The 24,535-nt window shown below is 41.2% G+C and overlaps 1 protein-coding gene across 1 annotated transcript in view; it reads right to left on the reverse strand.

Annotated features, from left to right (window-relative positions):
- The window catches only part of SPTBN5 (spectrin beta, non-erythrocytic 5), a 98,659-nt gene that overhangs the window by 66,676 nt on the left and 7,448 nt on the right, over positions 1–24,535 (reverse strand). Inside the window, 22 exon segments of the mRNA XM_075712881.1 lie at positions 99–231; positions 1,521–1,684; positions 2,269–2,385; positions 3,566–3,766; positions 5,045–5,231; positions 5,806–6,032; positions 6,795–6,959; positions 7,052–7,222; positions 7,921–8,020; positions 9,014–9,153; positions 10,024–10,270; positions 10,922–11,209; positions 11,872–12,123; positions 13,377–13,507; positions 14,047–14,199; positions 14,953–15,144; positions 16,310–16,516; positions 17,732–17,932; positions 18,833–18,986; positions 19,430–19,662; positions 21,104–21,242; positions 22,217–22,848. Of these exon segments, the coding sequence (XP_075568996.1) occupies positions 99–231; positions 1,521–1,684; positions 2,269–2,385; positions 3,566–3,766; positions 5,045–5,231; positions 5,806–6,032; positions 6,795–6,959; positions 7,052–7,222; positions 7,921–8,020; positions 9,014–9,153; positions 10,024–10,270; positions 10,922–11,209; positions 11,872–12,123; positions 13,377–13,507; positions 14,047–14,199; positions 14,953–15,144; positions 16,310–16,516; positions 17,732–17,932; positions 18,833–18,986; positions 19,430–19,662; positions 21,104–21,242; positions 22,217–22,848 (4,434 nt within the window).

Consider the following 24,535-nt stretch of genomic DNA (forward strand, 5'->3'; position numbering starts at 1 on the left):
ACTCTGTCTTATAAGTTTTCAAGGACAACCTTAGAATCTTTTTACAGTCTCATTGCATACAGTTTGGTTGATTTTTGATCTGTTACTCAAAATCTCACCAAGACATGTTCATAATCATTTCCATAGTCTTCAGAGCTAGCTGTTTGTTTCTGGTGAGTGATCCAGTCTTGCAGATCTTCATATTCTCGTAGAAACTCATGCAAGACAAGAGTCTCATCCAGCTTCTTCCTTCTGTTGGGGGAAAAAGACAAGAGAATATAATTAGACCAAGGGAATATAAGAGGAGGACAATCAGTAACTTCTTCCTATTAATCCCCCAAACCTCTCACCATCAAGACTCATTCACTTTAATGAAAGAGCTGACTTTATTTCTCAAGATTGGAAATTACATTTGTAGGATGACAGCTGTCAGCCAGGTCAGACTCATTGGCTGAGTTTCCCAGAAAAGCACTGTGCCTAGCTGGGCTCTCTCCCTGGTTTTGTTTTTTGGGTTTTTTGGGTTTTTTTTTCCCTTCCCATGAGAACACCCTTCATATTTTCCCCAGATTTGTCCTGATCTGGCTGTCTAAAGGTAATTGCAGTACTTACGAAAATGAGAAGGAAATCTTTCTGAGGATGGTGCACCAGGAAGGCAAGTGCTATGAAAGCCATTTTATGCAATTTTGTTCATATTGCCTGTTCAGCAAAATTGCTGCAACCTGCGGCATATTTCTGATTGTCTAGAGTATCTTACAATACAGCCTGACATGTTACAGGCCTTCCACAGTAAACGAAATACCAATTTTCCATCTGCTAACACTGCCTGGCCATTGTGCAAATATTCCAGGAAAGATGAACCTGGCTTCCCTGTTTGAATCACAAATGCTTATCCCAAGAGATGTAGTCTGCTGAGAGAGTCCAGCCCGCCAAGGAGAATGCAGATCAGACATACAAACCAGAGCACCAATAAGGCACCATGAGACCCAGGTTAACATTAAGCATGAATGAACACAAAACATTTCTGTGTTCAACACACACAAGCGTTTTGATATTTCTAGATTGAGTACTTCTTTTTCTGAACTTTTCATTCACAGGATTTTCTATGGATGCTTTTACTTTTTAAATTGTAAAAAAGAATAAAAACAATAGGTAAAATATCAGCATTTTCTCTAGGCTTAATTATTCTAGTATTCAGACTCATTTATTTGTTATTCTATTTGCAGAGCTCCATTCCTTTTCTGAGTGAAATTTTTGTGGAGGAAAAACCTAAACTATTCAGACATTTGTTCCTTCCTGACAAGAAACCAGAAGTGTTTAAAAAACCTGTACACAAGCAAACTGAATAAAATGTAGAGTTCTTGCTTAGCAATAATGAAAAGCTCATAGGTGCACAGAATTCTAATACAAAACCAAGCAATTTCCTAAATACAATTGATAATGGATATGATCTAAATTCGAGTGAGGTAACTGGAGATATTCTTTACTGACTTCAGTGGGCTTTGAACCAAACCTAGGATCCAAGAGACAGTTCTAGTTTATACCTTGCTGCTGCTAGTTCCTGCAGCTCCTGGAGTCTTGAATGAACTTGTTCCTTTGGTGCATCAACCTCAACATACTGGATGGAGCCCACAAGAGGAAGAGTTTTGGCACTTTCACTCAGTTCTTTCATTAAATTTTGGTAAATGGCAATCTCATGCTCCAGTGCCTGGCAGAGAAAAGAGCGGATTGAGAGCCAGTTGTCCAAGATATCCACTGTTTGAACTTTTGCATCAGCCTATGGTGTAGTCATTGAGACTTTAAAAGAGGAGAAAAACTTTCTGGAAGTATATGACATTTCCAAGACTTGATCAATTTTAGATCATTTTCTGCAACATTTTTTGGAAAAAAAGTGTACAAAAATTCAAACAAATTAGGTGAATGAAGACTATTAGAAGTTTCTGATGCATTATTAGGCAGAGAAAAGTATTTCTGGAAAATACTCTGTCTGTATCTTTGATTCTGGGAAAAAAATAAGGCTTCTGCATGTACCTGTTGAGACTGAAAAGCAGATATCAGATCATAGTCAGTTTTGGCCTCAAAAATAATATGAGAATATCCTCCTTTTTCCCCAAACTACCCTTTTTCCAACCATATTAGTAAGCTGCATTGATCTCTTCTACCAGTCCATTCACACATAGACACACATCAATGTGAAATGTGTTGTAGATGGCTGGACACTTCAGTCCCAATGAGACAGAAAATTTTACAGCTGCAGACATACCAGTGTACAGAATTTAAGCAGAGAAATACCTTGTGTTTCTTGAGGAGTTTCAGTGTTCCATCTTCATCCTTACCATAGTCCTTGCTTGTCACAAGTGGATATTTTTCTGCTATCCAAGCCTCCAGGTCTGAAGTATTCATTAAAAACTATCAGTTAAAGAGAAAGCAAATTAGTTTCTACCTCAACTTTCAAAATACTCATGTCATTTTTTTGACCTAATAAATTCTAAATGGAGGGTGCATGGTAAGATTTCCTGTGATGTTTTATTAAATAACACATAAAGAATATTTCATCCCAAGAGCTACTATTCCACACTGTTGTTCTGTGAAATCATACAAAGGTGAAGGAGGCCAGAGATGGAAGACTTCAGTGCAGGATAACTAAGGTCTTCTCCAGGCATCAAAGCTCTGTCAGTAGGTTTCAAGTGTCTCACTTTTCTTTCTTCACATCACTATCCTTAGCTGACTCTTCCTTTACCTTATTCACTAAGGGTAGGGGCTAACAGTATAATATCAGTGTGATGTTTCTCCTTCCCCTTCCTGAGAAGTTAAATCACCTATAAAAATCAGGCTTTATAAAGCCTATAGTATGGACAGCTGTTTCTATAGATGGAGATAAAAAGAGCCACATGATCAAATACCCCAGGGAACATACTTTAGGTAGGCCTGTGAACTCTGTGCAAATGCTGTTTATGTCTACAAAACTGCATGTGTTATCTGAATAACTGCACTCCTACATGACCCACTGATGACAGAAAATTTGGATTATCGAGATAAATACTTGCATGCAATTTTCTTTTTTTTTTTAAACAGGCTAAACATAAAGGTCCAGTATCCCATTGAAAATAGCAGGGCCAAAGTTCTAACTTGGTCTGAGAGTGAAAGAGTGTTATCAGTTTCTCAGTATCATTTTGTTACCTGGAACAGGCAAAGATTGGGTGGCACAAGAGATCCCTTCTTTTCTGATTTCCTTGTCATAATTCTCCAGTCTGAAGGGCCAGTTCAGGATCCATTACATTACTTAAGTCAAAGACTGAGGCTGTATAAAGGTACTGAGAAAGGAGCTACTACTAGGAGAAATGTGTGTTCTATACACACAACCATAAGGGGTGGGTACAGAGTCCAAGGCAAAACATCTAGAGTGGGAGCTCTAGACTGGGGGCTGCATTTAGCTATGCAACCCAACCCTCAATTCCCACAAGTCTGGCCTCAAGCAACTGAAGTGAATACCAGTCCCAGCAAAGCTGTTTTGTTATTCACTTTAAAACTTTGGTCCTCTCGTTTGTCTGAAGAAGCTACTGTGTAAGCACTTTGCTGTAATTTGTACCTCCTGGAAGCCAACTGAGTGCTGCAGCTGCTTCATCCTTTCCTCACAGGCCTTCTCCAAGCCCTGCCAGGCAGTCACAAGCTCCTGGCATTTCTCACTTATTTTCTGAGCTGATGGGTGCTGGCCTACAACCATTGTCTTTCCTTTATCCAGGACCCGCTGGACTTGCTGTTTGTGGGCATTCACTTCTGCCTGCAGTTCCTGGGAATGAGACAAAAGAAAAAAATAGGAATAAAGGAAGGGTATGTGAGGACAAAGTAATTCTATGTGCTCCTAGTGCTAAGCAAAACTGGCAGCTGGTGACAGTGGGCAGAGTATAGCCAGTGGACACAAGGACTGTCTGTTTCTACAACAGCTGCAGCCTCAGCCACCAGCCCCAGCCCTGCTTGTATAATGCTCTGCTCTTGTTGCTGCCACTGAGGGAGGAGATAAGAGTCTGTAAGGTGGCAGCAGACATCCCTTAACTTCCCTCACCCTCAGCATTACTCACTGAAGTTCTCAGCCTGGTGCTTTGGCCTAATTCTACCCTTTCTCCTTACCATGCACCTGCCCTTCCCCTGCCCAGCAGCCAGGGAGGTTTGAAAGATGGAGCATGACAAGGGGTGAGACAAAGCTGGGGGTTTCAGAAAAGAGTGTTGAGCTGCTGATGGGAAAATAAAACATCCCAGAAGATGAATGGGCTGCAGGATGATGGGAGGAGAGACACTGTCAACAGTACCATGAAAATCATTAGACTCTTGCTCCATAAAGCCTCCCCATTGGTCTTCATAACCTTTCTTATGGAACTTGCAATCCAGGTGCTGCAAATTCCAGTGTTCCCTGTGGTGCAGGGCAGCTCTGAGGTGCCCCTCTGGCTGTGAGGAACTGCTACAAAGAATCAAACTCACCAGAAATCAGTGTTAACTTGTCTTTATAAATATATTGACTTTGGCTTGTTCAAACCATTTTACAAGCAGTACAGAACTAAAATATACATTAAATGGCTGTTATATGCTCTCCTAGAGAATCTAGCATGTACATACCTCAAGACTGCATAATGAAGCAGTAAGCATAGAACTAAAATAGGATGAGCATATAAACAGCCAAAATATTTGACCCAGATCAACCCACAAAGCAAAAACCTCATTTTTTCTCCTTAGTGTGAGGTACACTAGCTTTTTATCCACTTTTAATGGGAAGAGCTACAAAATTTCTCAGAGTAATAGTACTGCAAAATATGACAAATTTTGCAGTTCCCACAGGAATTTCATGTTTGCTCTGCAAATCATTGCTACTTTGCTGACTTGTCTCAATTCACTGGAACCATTTTAGCTGGGCTAGTGCTGGAATTAGTGAATGTACTCATTGAAAGCGTGGCAATACATTTTGCTCGCAATGGCCTTCCTGAAGATAAAGGAGAACTGTGCAGGTGCCGGTTTGCAGTCCAAGGTGAAATGCAATGTGCCAATATGCTATAATACACTTGATTAAATGAGTTACCTTGTGTTTTTGCAACAGGCTTTGAGCTGCATCCAAGGACTTCCCACAGTTGGTGGAATGGGCAATAGGCAATCGCTCATTAATCCAGTTCAGTTCCATGTCATGATAATGGTAGAACTCATAGAGATCCACTGCAGCTTCCAGCAACTTACGCCTCTCATCAAGAGGTGCTTGCAAAGACTCGAACCTAGGGGTCATCCATTAAATATATGATAAAACAAAACTTTATCCTGATTCTGCCAAGGGAATTAGCCTATGATAACGACTGTGAAGATTAGAAAACACTGACTGCTTCTTTGCAATTAAATTTCAATGGTTAGTGCTGGCTGCACAGACAAGAATCCCTTCTCCAGAAGGCTACTTTTGGCAGGTAGACTTATACAATAACACTAAATGTAAGCAGAGGAAAAGTGATTTACACTTTTGAAGTCCTAGGCTTGTCCTGTGATGTTTTAAGGAACCAGTCACTATTGAATGCTGGATCACTGCACCTCTTAGAAAGCAGTGGATGACCTATGGATAAGCAAAGGACTAAAGGAAGAGTGCAGCAGGCAAGGAGCAAGGTCCAGTAATAAAGGTTGGGGTCCATCAACAAGCAGCTGTGTAGATGCAGACCAAAGCACAGTTGTGGTACAACTGGGAGGAGAAATCATTCCTGAGTATGTATTAAACCTAATCAACCAAAAGACATTTTCTAGAAGGTAGAACAAAAAATGCTGTTTGTCACAAGGGGTGGAGGCAAAAAGAGAGTTACTGCTCACCTTTTCAGATATTTCTGTGTTTCATCCAGAATCCTCTGGGAATCAAAGTGATTGGTGGCCATTTTCCTGGCATGAGATACAATAGAGTTCATTTTCTCCGCCAGCTCATGTGTCTCATTTTCCAGCTGTCTGTGCTGCTTGAGTAGATCACGGCTGGAGCGCAAATCATGGCCCGTCTCAGATTCCTGAAGAACTTTCTCAATTTTCTCTATCTTCTTTTTGGCATCCTGCCAGGAGAAGATTACAGCATGCTCATACTGACCTTTCAACACTGTTTTCTTTCACTCAGCCCTTCCCATGACAGCTTCCTGGACACAATTTTTAAATCCATATGTCCTTTCTTAGTAAGGTGACGGACAGGTGTCTCTAAGAGGCACCTCCTGGGAATATTTTGTTTTGCACACTATTTTGGAGTACTCTTCCCTCTGAGACACTAAAGCACATCATTAAAAACAGTCTCTCTGAACTATCTTCAGTGTCATAATACAAAACAATCAAACAATCTTCAAAGGCTTCAGATTGTAGCTACAACACAACAGCAGTTCCATGACATACTCATGTCAAAACAGCTTCACAGCACTTTGTTCCTCATACACAATTTGCCTGGATGACAGCATACTTAATACAGTGCCATGCCTCCAACCCCCAAACTGACACCAAGCAAGCAGTTATGTTTGCACAGCCTTGGCCCATGCAGAGAGTTTTGGTGGTTTTCCCAGTACAGGATGGCCACACAGATGGAGTGCTGAGCCTGAGTTCAATAGCTTTGTGTCTTGGTGCTGTGCTGGCACTGTTATTCTGCTCATAGCTTTGGAGTAAGCTTGGTCAGTTTTATGCTGGGTTTTCTCTCCTGAGACTGTAGATAAAATGGACACCTTAAAATACACTTTTATCTGGATGGTATTCTGTTCTTTTTTTGTGAGGACCACACAACAGAGGAACCAGGCTCCTGGGACATTCCTCCCCTTTGTTCCCCATCATCTCCTTACCTGGAGCAGTTCCATGAGCTGTTCTTGCTGCCCAGCTTGTCTCAGCTTGTCACCCCGTTCTATCATCTTGCCATACAATTCCTTCCACTTCTTTTGAAGCTCTGACATCTTCTCCTGGATAGAAACTGCAGCATAATGGTTGTCTTGAATCAGTTGATTTCCTTTCTGGATAAACACAGCACATAATTTTTTTGAGTAGATCAGCATCTATGAAGTTTGGGATAAGATGGAAGACTTAGCTCCAAAACTGCCTTCACCTTTATCAGTGTTGCAAAGTGCTCCTCATTAGCCATCATTTCCTTCTCAGCAGCCTCATGCCACTTCAGTTTGCGCAGAACATTTGTTGGATCACGATAGGATTCATCTGATGCAATCTTGTACTTCTCTTCCATCCATATCAAAAGCTCAGCAGCATCACGATTAAACTCCTTACAGACACAAACAGAATTAAATTGATTTAACTTCTGATTCTGTGTGGGTTTGTAGTGCATCCTTGCTGTTAGGATCAATCCTTGAATTTTTTCTAACAGTTAGGAAATGTGATATATTTTCATATAAAAGTTGTTCTACATAATCAACACTTAATTGAAGAGGTATGATCTTGAACCATTGATGAGTTTTTAAGCCCTCAGAGTAATCTCTCTTAGTCCCTTTTTACCACATTTACTAATCTGTTCCCTTTAATTCTCAGTGAAGTTCTGCATTTTTGATAGACTATTTTAACCATAAGTGGTCCAATCCTCCAGTATAACTTTACATCTCAGCACTGGAAGCTAAATTTGGTGCAAAAACTACAGTTACTGTAAGTAACGGATGAATTATTAAGACCCAGAACAATAATAAATAATGAGCAGAATAAACTCATCCAGTAGACAAAATATTCTGTTGATATTTTCCATTCAATACCTCCATTTTTGTTTTGGTATTTTGTTATGGTTATAGCTTTGTAAGATTTATCACCAATGCATCTCCTGCTTCCTGGAAAGTGAAATTCTCTGTCTCGTAGCCAAAGAGAAAGTGAGCTGCAGTAGGAATGCTCAGCAGTTTGAGATTTGTCCCATATTAAGACAAAGGGTAAAATTACTTCACACATGCCTGACCATATCTGCAGTATCAGTCCTTTTACCTGCAGCTGTAGAGAATCCAACAACCTCTGTTTTCTCTTGGCATTGCTTTGTATCAGCCGCTCCCACCTTTGCCGGAGAGTGACCATTCTCTCTTCAATACTACCAAGAAAAACAGGAATTCCAATGCAATATTAATCATATTGGTTCCCCTTGGTTGTACTGTAGTCATGGCTATGATATAAATGGAATCTAGTTCAACACCTCTGATGACAGGATGAAGGGATATATGGCCCTATCCTATGACCATGCTGGGCTCATTTGGAAGGCAGCTATTGCTTGCCAGCTGCTCTGGATTTTCCTTTTGTATGGCTGTGTTACATTACTGAATTGCAGTCATGTATGTTTGACTAAGACACCCAGACCTTTCTCTTTCCCAAATATTCCACCTTAACCAATAATTTGCTCTGTGATGTAAGTGCAATGAGGCTCTGGAATGGCCTTCTCATGGTAGTAGTGCTGGCAAGAAATCAGATTTTAAGAGCAGTTTTATAAACTTGTGGAGGGAATTTTCAAGATATTATCACTTGTGATCATAAGAACATGGTCTTTTTGACACAAGAGGTCCATTCTGACCCTATATTTCTAATTTGTGTTTATGCAGACATGCCCTTACTAGTTAGTAGTGGCTCTAGCACAGTAAAGGAATTACAGATGACAGTTCAGCTTCAACAAAAACATGAAGGAGCTGCTCCTGATGAGTCATATCCTTGTGAAGTCTTCTGTAACTTTTTGACAGCAAACATTAATTCTAATATGTGATACCGGTAACTGAAGGAAAATTTGTTTTGTGTAGGCATTTAATGAGTTTATATTAAAGAAATTTTAACACTAGATGTAATTTATGATACAAGGTGAATTATTCTAGCGTTCTGTCAAATGCCACTTTTAACCGAAAGCATTTTGCTTATTTGTCCTGAGAGCACAGGGAGTTTGTATTTTTTTGGAAAAAATCCCTTCCCCTCCTCCCCCCATCCAGCAGATCACAGCTTGGAGGTCAGCTAAATCCTGGCTCAGAGAAAGTTTTTCATCTCACCCTGATCACACTGGATTGTTTATTACAGCTAAATAAAAAAGGAAGGAGTTTGGACTCACACACGAGATGCAAAGTGCCTGCTCTCTATTAGGTTCACCCCATTTTCATTAAGTGCTTCAAATCGTCTCTTCAGCGCCATCAGCAGTTGTTCAAATTCCTGATGTTGCTTCAGCAGGCTTCGAACAGCATCTACATGGTCCTGCATTTAAGAAAGAAAGTTTGATCAAGTTTTTTCTTCATCATATGTTGTTTTTGTAGCAATGAAAAAAATTTGGGACCTTATTTTCCCCCTTCTCTTTCAGGCAGGAGATATAGTGTACATTTTGCATGTGCCTAAGGATGTTCCAGGCTACTAACAAGCAGCAGGTGTTTAGGTTTGTATCATATCTGGTTCTTCTGTTTTATGTTTCCATTATGGTTCCATTTTCACCTTTTAAGAAAATTTGCATTATGAATTTATGCCAGCACTCTGGCACATCTAGTTACACACAATACAAAAGGCCATAACTAAGTAAAACTTTATTCCACTTAGTTGAACCAAAAGTATCGAAGTTTCAGTTTCAGCTGAAGACACGAAAGATGGTGAGATACCACAACCTCCTCCTTCACTGATCTTGTGAATATTGCCTGCATTTGTTTTTTCCCTTCATTTGTTTTAATGTTCTTAAAATACTCAATGAAAAGAAAAAGCTTTATTTTTTTAAAGTCAGGTTTTTACTTCACAAAAAAAAAAAAAAAAAAATTAATTATGTTCAAGCCGAAACCTTTTTTTTAAATGTTAGCCACCAAACTAATGAGTCAATTGTATGTAAACCACCTGACATGTACAAACACAGCAACAAATCACAACTCTAGCTGGTTTTCAAATTTTTTTGAGAGACAATGAGCTTCGTTCTCATTAAGATGAGTGAGAACATAAGAACATTAATAAGAACCTGAAAGTGTAGTTTTCAAGTATTAAAATGCCATGACCATAAGAATGAGGAAACTGATCTAATTAAGAACATTGTTGCTACTCCCTGGATGGGGAGACGAAGTAGGAGAAAACAAAATCAGCTGCTGTACATACCCCAAGGTCATCCCCACGGAGAAAGGCCTCATGGCCAGAGAGGGCTGCATTGATACGGTCTCCCTCCCTATTGAACTTCTGCAATTCCAGGCCATCCTGCAGCTTTTTCTGTCTCTGTTCCCACATTTTCTCCACCTCTTTGTTCTCCTTGGCAAGCCTCTCCATGGACTGGTGGACATCTGTGGTCCTGCTGTTACTGGGTTGTTCATGGATTACTTTGCGCCCTAGCTCTTCCAGCCGCACAAATCTTCCCAGAGTCAAAAAGAAAAGTAAGACATCACTGCATGACAGAATATGAATTCTCTTTCATCAGAGCTCTTTCCTCTCTTGGCAGTACCTAGACATTAAGTTTCCCTCCCTCCCTTTCACTCCTTTCCTGCTAGCCATGGTTGTGCACTACAAAGTGCAGATGGTTGCTTGCTCAGGGATACGTGCTGGAGGCAGTAGGTGAGATTTCTCCATTTGGATTGAAAGCCTATATAAGCAGGCTTTTCCATTAAAAGGGAGAGGAGGGCCAAATCAGTATGTGGAACTTCATAACAGTGCAGAAGGAGAACGGAAGATGATGGCAACTGGAAGCATAAGGCCTGAGAAGGGAAGGACTGGGGGAACTGAAATACAGGGCAGATGGCACTGTACGAGTGTCAGAAGAGCTTGTGGAATACTACTCCAAACATACAGCTCCTCCTTCTTCCTCCATCAGCCATCAGGATAAGTATGCAAAAGCTAACTGGATTTTGTGTTTCAGAGTCTCCTTTTGACACTAAGTTTCAAGAGCATTTGAATAAACTCTCAGCATCACTTTCATACACAATGTATGTACAAGATAGACATGTTTCATCTCACAGTACTGTTGTCACATCACCCCGCTCTGCCCACCCTGACAGAATCTCTGTACCTTTCTTTCTGAGACCTAATTTCTTTCAGCAGGTCCTGATGTTCCTTCAGCAATTGCTCTGCAGAAGCCACATCCACACCCATTTCTTCACTGCTCAGTTTCTCCCGAATGCCTTCTGCCCACAGCAGGAGCCTGTGGCTGTCTTGCAGGAAGGACTGTTGATTTTGGGCCCGCTGCAGAATGTCGTGCTTCTTTTGGGTCTCCAGCTTGAGCTTTGCCAGAAGCCTCTCCATGTTCTCCACCTGTGCAATGATGGCCCTGCTCTCTGCAGGGTTGGTGTCCTTAATCCTACAAGAGGAAATAAAATAAATTGAATTGGATGAACACTTCAGGCCTTCAGGGCTTGAACCAATAGCCTTTCAAAGGAATGGATTTGGATATTTACACTTCCATTAGAAAGCAAGTCGGCTAAGGCAACAAATGCTCTACACTAGCAAGAAATATTGGTGTGAATATGGTGTACTGCAGAAAGTGCATCCCCGAAAGACTCTGGTAACAATGTTGTGGTCCAATTCATTCCCATTGCGAATGTACAGAAAAATTAAAGTAGTAAAAAACTTCAAATTCGTATTTCAAATGCAAACTCCTGTGCACAATTCTCTGCTGTCTGTCTTCCTTCATCCTTGCTTCCCCTCATTACCCTCTTCCAGGACCTAAATGATACCTAGTTCAAAATGTGGAAGTAACTCCCATTAGTAGATATAATTTGTTAGATTTGTGGTATTCATCCTCCTACAACAGTGAAGTCTGGAAGCAATCATTTCACCAATCACCCAGCCGTGCTCAAGAGAGATGATCTCAACCCAGCAGGCAAGTCAGTTCTTCAGGTTGCTAGAAAGAGAAACTTAAAGAGAAATTTTGTAAGCTGCTCTTTCTCTTTACAGCCATAATTTACAACATGATCTCAGAGAGCTAGCAAAGAATATGGAAACAAAGGGCAGATTCCTTACGATTTTGCAACACTCCTCAAGTATTCAATTTTCCTCTCTATCACCAGGACCTCTCTCTCTACTGTAGCCAGTTTGCGCTTGTCTGCTTCCAGCCCAGCAGATGAGTTCCCTGGTTCCAGATCCCTGAGTTGGTCCATCTTGTCTTGCAGTAGTACTCCTATGCTCTGACAGTCCTGAAGAAACATCCTCACATCAGCCACTCCGATCAGCTCAGAGCCCTTCTCCTCCTTCAGATTTTCCATGCGTTGCCACCTTGGAGAGAAATAAGCTGGTTACTTGCATCTAGCCTCAGCCACTACTCCAAAACTTGCCTTCACCTAGACAGCAGATTCAATTTATAGCCTTCATTATACATGAGCTATATCCTTTTTCTATACAGAAAAAGGCTTGTATAAAGATTTTGTCAGGACTTATGTGGGCTGAGGGGGTGAACACTAGCACTCCCCCACAGCCTCAAAGTTCATCTCAGTGCTATCTTAAGCAAGGGGACGCTGCTCAGGTGACCAAAACACACTGGACATGATGCCAATAAACAGTGGTCAAAATCAGGACTTGGCTGTGCCTCTCAGTTCCAGCTGGGTGGCATGGTGCCAGGAGTACATACACAGCAGGTGCTAAACATACTTGGTGAAGTCAAACAGGGTTTGATGTTCCTTTCAGTATTTGTGAAGGGCACCCTCACCCTGATATTTAAGTAACTAAATCAGCTGCCGCAGCACAATACAGACAGAACTGCTCTGAAGCCATCACCGTCATCTGAGGGTGGATTCACGTTGTGCTTTAGCACACACAGATGAATCGTTGCAGTTTAAATATCTCAGTGTCAGGGGTCTAGAAGCACCCCCCAGTCCTGGAGGCATGACACCAGGCTCAGGGGCAGTCTAGAACCACTGTGGCTGAGGGCTGCCCCCCTTCCCACTGGTGACAGTGGGAACAGGCTGCCAGGCAGCTCTGAGGATTGGGACTCACCTCTGGCCCTGGCTACCATCCCAGGCCTGCCCTGCTTGCCTCCCTGTGGGACTGGCCCTGCACGCTGAGGCCCCTCTGCCCATGCCGGCTCCCCGTCCCAAAGGGAGCAGCTGGCCCTCACTGCACCCTGACAGTCTGACCCAGGCCCAGGCCCCACATCAAAAATGGGCTTCCTGGCCACGCCACAGCCCTGCCCCCTCACCACAGACTAGTTGGGCCGTGGGGACTACAGGCTGCCCACCCGCCTGCCCTGCTCCCTGGCTGGGGCAGTGGGACAGGCCCAGGCTGCAAGGCCCAGCCTGGGCCCCAGGGAGCAGCCCCTGCTCCTTTGCCCCAATCCCTGTTTGGCGGTGACAGTCGCACCTGAATTCAGCAGACCTCAGTCACATGCGAAAACCTCCCCTCAGGCTGATTCTGGGATTTGTAAAAATCTAGCAGACGGGTATTCTCTCAGTGTAGTCTAGATCAGGCATGAAGGGTCAGGTCTCCAGCTGCCCCCATGAGACAATCCTCTGTTTTATCAGTAGCATCTTTACCTGCTGTTGATCTCTTCCAGCCAAATCTGGATCTCCGAATGTTTGCTGAGACTGATCTTTCCATATTTAGCAGCTAAGTTTTCAATATCCGCCAGCTGGCCTTTGCCTGCAGCCAGTTCCACTAAAAAGATCTAAAATAGGAAAAGACACAAGAACACAGAACTTGAGGTTTCTCCATTTCTATGGACACGATTCTCAATAATCCATCATATCCACTCATCTCCCACTTTCACCGTTGGCTTCTCCGTTCACCTGTCTGCTGACACCATACACACCTGAGCATGTAGTTCCCCTATAGCACCCCGACCTCCTCTGGTGTGCACACTATGCCTATGCACTGATGTCTCACTCCGCTGGAATGCAAGTGCACTGCAGGATTTTTTCATTATCTGGCATTTTTCTTAAGTGGCATAAGATAAACCACAGAGAGTCCTTTTGTACCATGTTACTTGTACAGGATACCACATCCACAGGAGAAGTTAAAGGGACATAATTACATCAGCTTCAATAAGCTTGGCATAGTTAATATGAAAGAAATATCCGATCTATGCATGACTCCATAAGTTGAAATGAATGAAAAGACTCTCAAAACTTCATTTTTTAACTTCATCTATTCTCCCAAGTCAATCCAATTTAAAAGGTGTCATCTGTGAGCAAGGAAAAGGGGTACCTGATATTTCTGCTGCATGACTTCCACATTGTCTGCTTGAGGCTGAAGAGTCCGGAAAATGTTCTCTTTATCTTTCATCCATGACTGAAACTCTTTGCAAGAGCTACAGAAGCGGTAATATCCAATCACCTCCTCCAGAGCCTTTTTCCTGTCCTGTAAAACAGATGAAGACTTAAGTATTGCTGTAATAACCCCTTGGTGTTTGAAGGAAAAAAAAAAAAAAAAAAAAAAAAGATCCTTGCATTTAAACTACAATACACAGGTGGTAGCTTAGTAGTTTTGCCAGACACTGCTGAAAGGGAACAGAACATGTTAACTTAAGATCACAATACTTCTTCCCAGAGCAACAGTGGTTTAAATGCATAAGAGAAGCAGTCGGAGAGTGCTCAGCCCCTGACAGGCAGCAAGGTTGCTCTGCTGCTTGCTGTGCTGCTTGCTGCTGCTGACTGAATACTTACCTCAGTAATCTCAGGAATATGTAAAACTCCCATACAACATGTTTTTGTTGGTCTTTAGGGCAGGATGGTGGCAGGTGGGAGTGAAAAGTAATAAATGGAGAAAGTAGATTATGGTTGTTTATTTTTTTCTGGGATCAGGTAAGACAGCCCAAAGATTTAGGAGCTGCAGCAAGCAAACATTAGGAAAAAAAAAAAAATTACACAAAAGAATCCACTCTTCATAAAGCAAAAAGACTAGAAGGTAAATGGGAAGTTTGCCAATATAAAATGCATTTTGATACAAAACTTCAGTGATAATCTCAAGCCTTGAAGTCCCACAGCACTTCACAGGATTCAGGCACATTATTAAACTAAAAAGCAGAAGCCAGCACAGCGCTTAACCTCACTTTGCACTGCTTTGGACTTGATTATTTTTGTGAACTGCAAAGCGTTGGAGGGGATACTATACCTCAGCCATGCTCTGTAGATTTTCGTAAAGTGAATGTATTTCATCTTGGGTCTTCCAGATGTTTTCTGGAAGAAAATGAACATCTGGACTGGTGGTTCCAGAGAATGCAGTTTCAGATGTTGCCCAGGTTCGACTGAATGGTAGCTTAGTTGTCTTTTGATTTAAGTCACTTGGGGCTTCCGCCTTCACCATCTGTTAAGTAAAATTTAACAGAATCAATGGGTTAATATTTCTTATTTGGATAAAAATTTCACACGGAAGCAAAATTTGGACTTGCTAGTTCAAATCACAGCATCCTGACCCTTTAGACAAAACATATCCAGTACTTGTTTGAAACTGTTTCCTTTGTTCTATTCTGAAAGAATGAACCAAATAACTGAAAAACATTTTAGTCTTGTTTAAAGAAGAATTTTCATTTAGCTTATTTTAAAATAATATATTGATTCAGTAAAAACTCTCATTTTGTGCCCAAATCAAGGTTGTGTGGGTTTTTTTTTTTTAAACTTTTAAAATTGCCAACAAACCAAGGAATTGACAATGCTCACAGGTCTATTTGTGGTGATATTTTAGTACCTGAACATTTCCAGTTTCAAAGCCTGTGAGTGCCCTAGTGAAAAAATGCTTTTATTTGCACATCGATACCATCTTGTCACATGCTTTTTCATGTTTAATAACAAAGCAATAAAATTTTTGTTCTAATAAAAATTAATGTTGGAATGATGAGGTAAAGGAAAGACCCAAAGTGCTCATAGCTTTCAAACTGGTTTGGCTAAACATTGAGTGATCATAGAAGTCTATGAAAGCTATGAAATGTGTCATTCATCTTCCCTGACTTCTGTTGTCAAATGAGCTGATCTCAAGTCAAAAGTTCCCTTTCTAGTCAGGTGAAAAAGAGGGGCATCTGCAGAGGTTGACTTCATCCCATGTGCCTTAAACATCCATCCTGGGATGGTATGAATTGCTCCTGGAGCTGTGGGACAGTTCATCACTACATTAGGATGCAGAAAGAATTTGTATAAATGTTTAGAATAAATGTCTGCATTTTAAAGCTGATTGAAATGAATAACGTTATGAGAATAAAAAGCAAGAAGGTATTTGGGAGGACCAGTAGAGGGAACTAATATAGGCAAGCATATTTCTAGCATTTCCCAGAACTAGGTGGGCTACAAGTGGCCAATGAACTTCTTTGTCATCTAAAAATTTGCCTCAATTATAAATTTCTTCCAAATTAAAAAAATACTCTTGTTTAGGTCATTTGGAGTACTCTGTTCTGGTAAAATCAAAATATTTTACATAATTAAAAACCATTTCATTTACATTCTTCAACAAAATGTGACACCACCCGTCATCTACTTACTGCTGCTGGAGCTTGCTCTGCTGCAATGTCAGCCTGCTCTTTCAAGCGTCTCATCTCAGAGGAGTAGGCTGCAATCTCCTTCTCCAGGCGCAAGTGACGATGTAACAGCGCTTCAGCGCTTGATTCATCTTTTCCGTAGTCCTTGCTGGCTAGAAGGGGCTGCCTTTCTCGTAACCATGAATTTGCTTCATCGATGTCAGCAAAGTACTGAAGGAACACAGGGAAGAAAACACTTGGTTTCATCCTGAAAGTATCATATCCAGCTCCTCCTTCTTTTGAAAATAATGAATAAGGCAGAAATGCCATTAGGTCTGTAGCTATAAGGTTACTTCCAGGTGTTGTGAAAGCTATGAATAAGGTAGCTCTAAATCCATGATGTATTTCATGATCACATCAAGCATGCATAATTCACAGAATCACAGTGAGTAAATAGATTCAAGGATTGCCCATATAACTCTTTAAAAACTCCTAACTAACTAAAACTTTATGGTGCTTAATAGCAGCGGTAAAAAGAACCCACAATGTACAATGTTGGTAGGCACCATGTAATTCCAACAGATATTTACTAAAGGTTCTAAGGAATAGTCCAACAACAAACAATGAACTCAGTCTACAACAAAAGCTTTCTTCTTTATTCCAGAATTTGCAGTCTGCCTGGCTATGGTTGTAAAAATCAAAACAAGATTTTGAGATATAGACTAAAGGTGCAACAGAAAAAAAGAAAACCCATAGCAGCGAAGGAAAAAGAAAGAACTAAAACACCATAATGATGTTAAACTTACTAGAGAAAAGAGAGAATTTAGACTTTGTCAAGAACAAAGCTGTTAAGTTTTATTCAAGCATCTCATGGGAACAAGAGACTGAGCAAAAAACTTAGGAAAGGGAGAATAAGAATACCTGAGACAATGTTATGATTTGTGAATGCTGCTTGTATAAGAGCTCTTTTTTTTCAGATGTGTGAATGTTTGTAGGTGTAAAAGTGTAGATCAGAATGACAGGGTCAAACATTTCCCAGGCTTTGGGAAGTTCATGGTCAATCCAGGTCTTACGGCATGTTTCTTTTGTTGTTGGTTTTTTGGTGGGGTTTTTTTCATGTTAGAAAAATGTCACACAGCTGCCCAGAACCCACCCTCGGAAAAGACTCTGCATCAGCACTATTACGTAGAGCTATTTCCATTAGCATTTTTAACTTAGAGCAACTCCCAGCTGCTCAGATCTCCTGCCTGGCTGGCTTGCAGGAGGATTGAGACTTCGCTGCCAGAGATCTTTTTGAACAAGATCATCTTCTTCAAAACCTGAAGGTTTTTTGAAACCAACACCTGAAGGCTTCCTGCCACTGTTGCCCTGTATGTGGGGGCATGGAGCAGAACTGAACCACATCCATGTCCCCCATACCACACACCACAGCAGAGCCCTGCTTACCTGTTTGATGAGAGCCGCTGCCTGCAGGCGGCTTTTGCGATCAGCCACCTCATCTTGGAGCTGCTGCCACAACTTCTGGAGGTTGTCTGTCTGCCTCAGAATGTCCTCCTGGCGCATGGGGTTCTTCTGGCTCAGCTCCCAGCCCCTCCTCATCACATCTGCACATATAGCCCTGTGGGAATTGCACTCTGCTTCGAGAGCCTAGCAGGACAGGAGACATGTCAGCACAATTTACTCCCCACCAGCTGAGAGTGAAGAGGGGGTCCTATTCTCCGCTACTGTAATATGTATGTGTGCAAGAGCCCTGTGTCTTATCCATGCCTATGACTTTCCCCTGAGCCCTGAGGTGATTGCCCCTTGGCTCCTCACACACAAGTTACTGTCTTACTTTTTGCCTTTGATGTGAAGTTTGTTATGCAGTCTCCTCTGAAGGAGATACTTGTTTGTCACCCACTAATTCAGCTGTCTTATGCCTTCCAGAAGCAACAAATACATAAACAGATGCACACAAATGTATATTATAACTACAGAAGAGGCTCCTGTTTCAGTTTTGTCATGCAAGTTCTCAAGTCCACAGGTCTCTTCACTTGTTCAGAGTACTTCTTTGCTGTAAGAAGCTAGTAGCTCATATAGCTAAACTTTTGATATTAGCCCACAGCAAGCTCTTAGGGAAAGTGGTAACAGATTTGGAAGCTCACACAATGTTACCCAACCTGACTGCTGATATCTGTCTCCTTTTCACCATCTTTTTTTTCCCCCCACATCTCTCTTGGCCAGGAAAGGTGGGTGGGAAAAACAAAAACTAGCAACCTTTTTTCCCTCCCATCCAAAGTGAGCTAATACGGAGTCCAGTGTCTTCACTAGAAGCCACACTTCTAGTCAGTTTGAAGCATATTCCTTCTCTACCCTTTCCTTCCCCTCTTGGGGAAAAATCCCTCCCCTATGCATTTTTTAAAAATTCCAAACACTGGTCATGACACTTGAGATAGTGAGTGGTTGACTGCTTGCTTATACTGACTGTACTGACTGAACTGAAGGACACAGGTGTTCTAAAATTTTCCTATAATATGAAGACAAGGCACCACCAGCAAAGTAAGATACCTTGTGCTTCTGAATAGAGGCTGTAATCTGGCTGACATCTTTCCCTAATGTTGTCGTTCTTGCTAGCTTCCATTTCTCAGAGATCCATGATTCTTCCTCTTTGCAGTCACGGAAGAATTCAAAAAGCTTCAAAGCATCTTCTAGCTGAGATTTTCTGAAACAAAGAAACAAACAGTATGTCTCAGTCAGAATTAGGATCCCATGGAGACAATGGTAGCATAATCAAAGAAGAATTAGAAAATCCAAAATGTGAATGCCTTTAACTCCTCATTGTTTTAGATTAATTTATTCGTGGAAGAAGACAAAGGAAACAAAATTACATTTCCCTCTTCCTCTAAGAGATGAGGAGATAATCACATGCTATTCAGGCTTCACATAAAGCAAGTCATAATAAATGCTGAGAATGAAGCTATTTTTCACCCACGAAAGCGAGTGATCTCTTTCAGTCAACTGCAGTCAAGACACTCAAGTTACTTGTGTTGTGTCTTTATAAATGGAGAAATGAAAAATTTCAAATGCTGGGAAGCTGTGTCCTCTGATTAAGGGAGCGATTGGCCATCCTAATCAGGAAGAACAGAGCCATAAGCACAGTCCTACCGTGACTTGCTCACAGCTTTAAGGTTCTGATACAGCTGACGAAGCATCTGAACTTTTGCATAAAGCACTTCTGTTTTAACTGTGCTGTCCCTGCTGATTTCTGCTGTCCTCTGGGTGATGAGTGTCAATCTGTCATCATAGGAAGAGATCTGCGAGTCAACCAAGTTGTGCTTCTGCAGCAGATCTACTACTTCCAGGAGCTGCTTCCCACAGTCCTGGGAATTCACTAGCACCTGCAAACAAAGTGAGAAACAAAAGGCATTGGCAGAGAGTGATTCCAGGGGCCCAGCACAAAGAAATCAGTTGAAAGGTTCCTGTTGACTCTTATAGCTTCTAAATGTAAAAGAACATCAGATAAGTAATGCTGAAAAGCTGCCTAATTAGAGGAATCATACTTTTCTTTTAATTTCATAAGCTAATGGCAACAATCCAGAGTTTGTCTACTGCAGTGCAAGTATTGTCTCTTGAAATAAGAGTCTGTTTTCACACCTAAGTTATTTCTATTGATTAAGCAGTCAAGGTCTCAGAATTTGTGGGTGCAAGGAATAGCCCTTTGCTATACACCCATCTGTAGGCAGATTGATTCACAGTCTGTATTTGAAGAATTCTACAATATCCCATTTTATGGTATGTTTTGACTGCAATGTTTTTTTTTTTTTCATTTGTTTGAGGAACTTACTTGCCTTTGCTACCTAAATAATGAAAATAAGTACTTCATAGTATTTAATTGGTGGCTGATGAAGGTACCAAGGGCTTAAAAGTCTGTCCTCTTTCTAATTGTATCAATGGATACAATTATTAATCCTATTGTAGGATGTTATCTTTCCTTACCAATCTTCTCGCATATCCTCAGGCTATCATGGTTCCAATAACATTATTACCATTAGATGCTCTTTGCTGACTAACACTAGGACAGAAAGATTCATAACTTACAGATAGCTCTTATCTTTAATTTGAAACTCACAACTTCATATAGCCTGTTGACACTTTCAACTTAGGTACAAGGCAACCCGTAGTCATAAGGATTTTTCTGGCTTTAAGTAAGACAAGGCAAGACCAAAGGATGTATATATACTACCTGTCATTACAAAATCAATATGAAGCCAGTTATTTCCTATGACTAAAGAGAAGACTTTGATCTCTGACACTCTGGTAACACTTGGAAATTCTTGCTAAAAGCAATCACTGTGCATTTACAGTGGAACTTCTCTCTCACAAGTTTAGATACCTGAAAGCTAGACATATGCCTGAGCTAGTCCTCATGTGTATAATCAGTGGAGGTACTTCCAGAAGGTAATTCAGAAGAATTATGTGGAATGGGAACAGGAGGCTGTTTTATTCCACTTTTGCTTTTACAATTCTAAATTTAGGTGAGATTATTTCCCATCTTTGTTTTACTACATAACTTGAACTTGTAGTGCACTCCCTCTAATACCGTATCTGGCTTTCTGATTAGGGAGAGCCCCTGTAGCAAAGCCTTTTCTTCGTCATGTATCTACCTGCAATAAAGAACTGAAATGCAGTTAGGCATATAAGTAAAAATGGTATATTTTTTTCTATAGCTGATAGACTTATCTTCTGTTGGCACCAGGCAGCCCCTGGAACATGGGGGCTTTTTTAGGGACATCCACTGGTAGCAGTGCAAGCTGCGTGCCAGTTGAGAGGGCTCAGTACCTGCAGCTCTTTCAGCTCCTCCATAATGGCATCAATGTCCCTCAGGAGGCCCAGAATTTCCTGCATTGTGCCCAGGGAGTGTTGTCTTCTCTGCAGCTGATCCAGAAGATCCTGCCATTGCTTTGAAATGCTGTTTTGCCTACAAAGGAAGGGAGAGAAATGACCAATTTGGACCAAAAACTTTGCACAGCACTAGGAGATTCTCAGTGCTTGCAGCTTTAGAGAAGCTAAATGAACACACACAACTCTTGCCACTAGTGCAAGAGGACAGCCCATGATCAAAAAACAGGTCAAAGCAATGTTGTTATCTAATTAGTGTGATCACGGGGAGCAATTTTGACTAGCAAATCAACTCTCATTGACTTTTTAAATTTAGACGTTATGTTTTATGGATCCTGACATCACACATTGCTTTCATCTGAGACAATGGAAAGGCTTGGGAAAAAGAAGCGGTCTTTAAATGGCTGCCTAAAATAAAAAAAATAATCTAAACCATATCATGAGTCACAATCTGATCTCATAAAGAGTTTGGTTTACTCTTTTATAACTGTTTTTGTTAGTTTTCCCACAGGTTTCTGATTTTGTCTGAACTTAGAAAAGCACTGAAATACTACAAGAGAAGTTATTTGTATGGCATTCTTAGCCATTCCCAAATCAGGCTATATTGACAATCAGAGAAGTCATAATTTCTCAAGATTTGCTCCAAACTGGAGTCAATCTGAGAAGGCATTGTGCCTTCACTAATCTGTATCTCCCCAGACTACACACTGAAAAAGAAATGTGTTGATTTGGAAAAAAAATGTATCCCTCTAAGCATTTTTGATGGAACATAGGATTTTTGGCAGAACAAGTATTTTCATATACAATGAAAATATCTTAAAATTAATTTTCATCAGAAATCAGTCTGAGGATTTGATCATTCAAGAAAAAAAATAAAATTTTAAAAACGATGAAACATTTGTCTTATCTGCTGAAACTGTTCACAGGTAGAACAAATTCCTGCCAGTTCTACTCATGAGGAACGGAGCTACGATTCATAGCTACAATTCATTTTCTTCCACGCACCATAGAATTTCAGCTAATTTCAACCTCCACCACTACACAGCCACTCACTTCTTCACAATTTGATCTTTGCCATGATAGTTCTCCTGGCTGATGACTGTGGCCATTTCATCCAAAGCTGTGAAGCGTTCCCTCCTGGGGAGTACATCTGCCACAATGGCTTCTAGCTTCTTACTGGCAGCCTCCATCCTGTCTGCGCTCTCCGGCCAGAAGTCCTGCTTCCCAATCACTTTCCTCATGTCTTCCAAGTAGGACTCACGCAGGGCTGCCTTCCTCAGGAACCTCTGGACTAGCTGTTCCAGCCTTTCTAGCCTCAGCATCTCCTTCTGCAGTGCTTTTCCCCGGTTGTGCTCTGCCTTTTCCAGGATAATCCAGTGCTTTTCCACATCCTGCAGCATCCTCCCCTCTGGGGGCAAGTATGGCCGTTGGTTGTTGGCTCTCTGCTTGGTCCTGATGTTGAAGAGATGAGCTTCAATCATACCCTTCTCTTGATATTTGGGGGGTTTCTCCACAGTGCGGAAAGTCTTGAAGTTGGCCATGAGCAGCCACATTTCCTGAAGAGAGTTGGGGAAATTACGGTCATCCAGTTCCGCCACCTTCTGTTTAATCCATTTCAGGAGGTCAGAAACCATCTGCTCGTATAGAAGCTTCAAGTCATCTATCTCCTTCAGGAAGAACACGATCTGTGATAGGAATATGAGGTTACAAGCCACATAAGAAGCAGAATGAAGCAAGGCAGGTGAACAGAAAACATCTTCATAAATCAAACATGGGATTCAAATTGTTGAATATGTGTCAATAAGTATTTAACAAGCAGGTTGTCAGTCATCACATTTTTATACCAATATGGTGGTAGCTATCACATCTGAGGCCAGGTGAAATCCTAGAATAACCTTTTATAAAGCACAGACAAAGAAATATTATTTAATGTCTCATTTCAGTTTTTATTTAAGAAAAGTTTAATTTTGGAATAAACAGCATGCATGTGGAGACAGTCAGCAGCTCCTACGCGGGCTGACTAGAAAGCAAGAATCCCAAACTGAGGGTTCAGGTTTTTTGTTTCACAATGGAAAAAATCAGGGTTTTTTTTCCATTCTCATTCCTAAACCCAAACCAATTCTATCCCATCTAATATGCACCACCTAGCTTCACCACCTTAGGCTGTAGGAGACCATCTGACAAGATCCTGGTTCTCTCACATGCCCACAGCAGACAGTGGTCAAACAGCCCCTTCTCAATCTCTTCTGTTGGAGCTGTTTTTCTTTATATAAATTATTAAAGAATGTCTAGTAGCCAAACAGGGGTTTGGTAAGGATGTTAACTCTGATTTAATACTAATTTTCCAAGTCCAGGACACTTATTGGTTTCATTTGTGGTCTGACCTGCCTTTATTTCAAGTTCAGGTAAACACTGGAGCAAACATTTAGAATGAAATCCATAATGAAGTAAAAAGTGTTAGAGCAAAATCACCCTTTCTTTCCATTTTACCTTTTTTTCCCTCTTTGTCTTTTTACTTTATATTGTATTTTTTCCTCACCCTAACTTAGTAGCCCTCCTGCAGACATCAGGTTTAATGCTGAACGATGTCTGCCTCTGTCATTACCCTGAGCCCGCCTACTCCAAACAGGCAGATTAGTAAGGGAGGTGGCACTGAGCGAAGACCCAGTCCCTGCAAGTGGTAATCTGCATTTACCTACCAGAAAGTGCACTTGCCAATGAATAAGTGTCACAGTGTTGGAAGAGGAGTAAAACAGCACCAACTTTAGTGCAGGAAATGCAGACCATGACATCAGGGCTCCCTTCTGTATTTTCTGCCATCGTACCCAGTTCTTGCTGAAAGATCCTAGCAAATGCATGATCACCTCGCATGGGAGGGGGAAAGGAGTTTTACCTCCCCAGGCTGATTCTCTCTGCCATCCTAGTCACACACTTAGTCTGAACTCAAATGGTTCCTTGACACATTCAGGCTTCCCTCCCCAATCCTATTAGTAAATTCAGAGCTGCCTATTTGAGTGGCCTAAGGACATGAAGAGATTAACATCTGTTTTGTTCTCCTCCTGAATGTTTGTATGTGTCAGAAATGCAGGAAGACAGGAATGCGGTATTAGAGACAGGCTAGAAATAGGGAAGGAGGCAAAGAGAGAAAAAGAAGCAGGTAAGTGGAAAGAGAGAGAGAAAAGAAAGAATAAATATGCTTATACAAAATGGAAAGAACAGTGGAGCACAACAAGAGCTGAAAAAGGACAGAGTAAGAAATAAACTTTCTGGTTTTTCCCATAATACAAAAGTTACAGCCTATTTGATCCTTACAGTTCCTCTAATACATGCTTAGTGACTCAAGGACTATTTCAGGTTTATCAGAAGAAAAAT

Source organism: Pelecanus crispus, chromosome 6 (assembly GCF_030463565.1).
Source record: "Pelecanus crispus isolate bPelCri1 chromosome 6, bPelCri1.pri, whole genome shotgun sequence".
In the NCBI taxonomy this organism is placed as follows: domain Eukaryota; kingdom Metazoa; phylum Chordata; class Aves; order Pelecaniformes; family Pelecanidae; genus Pelecanus; species Pelecanus crispus.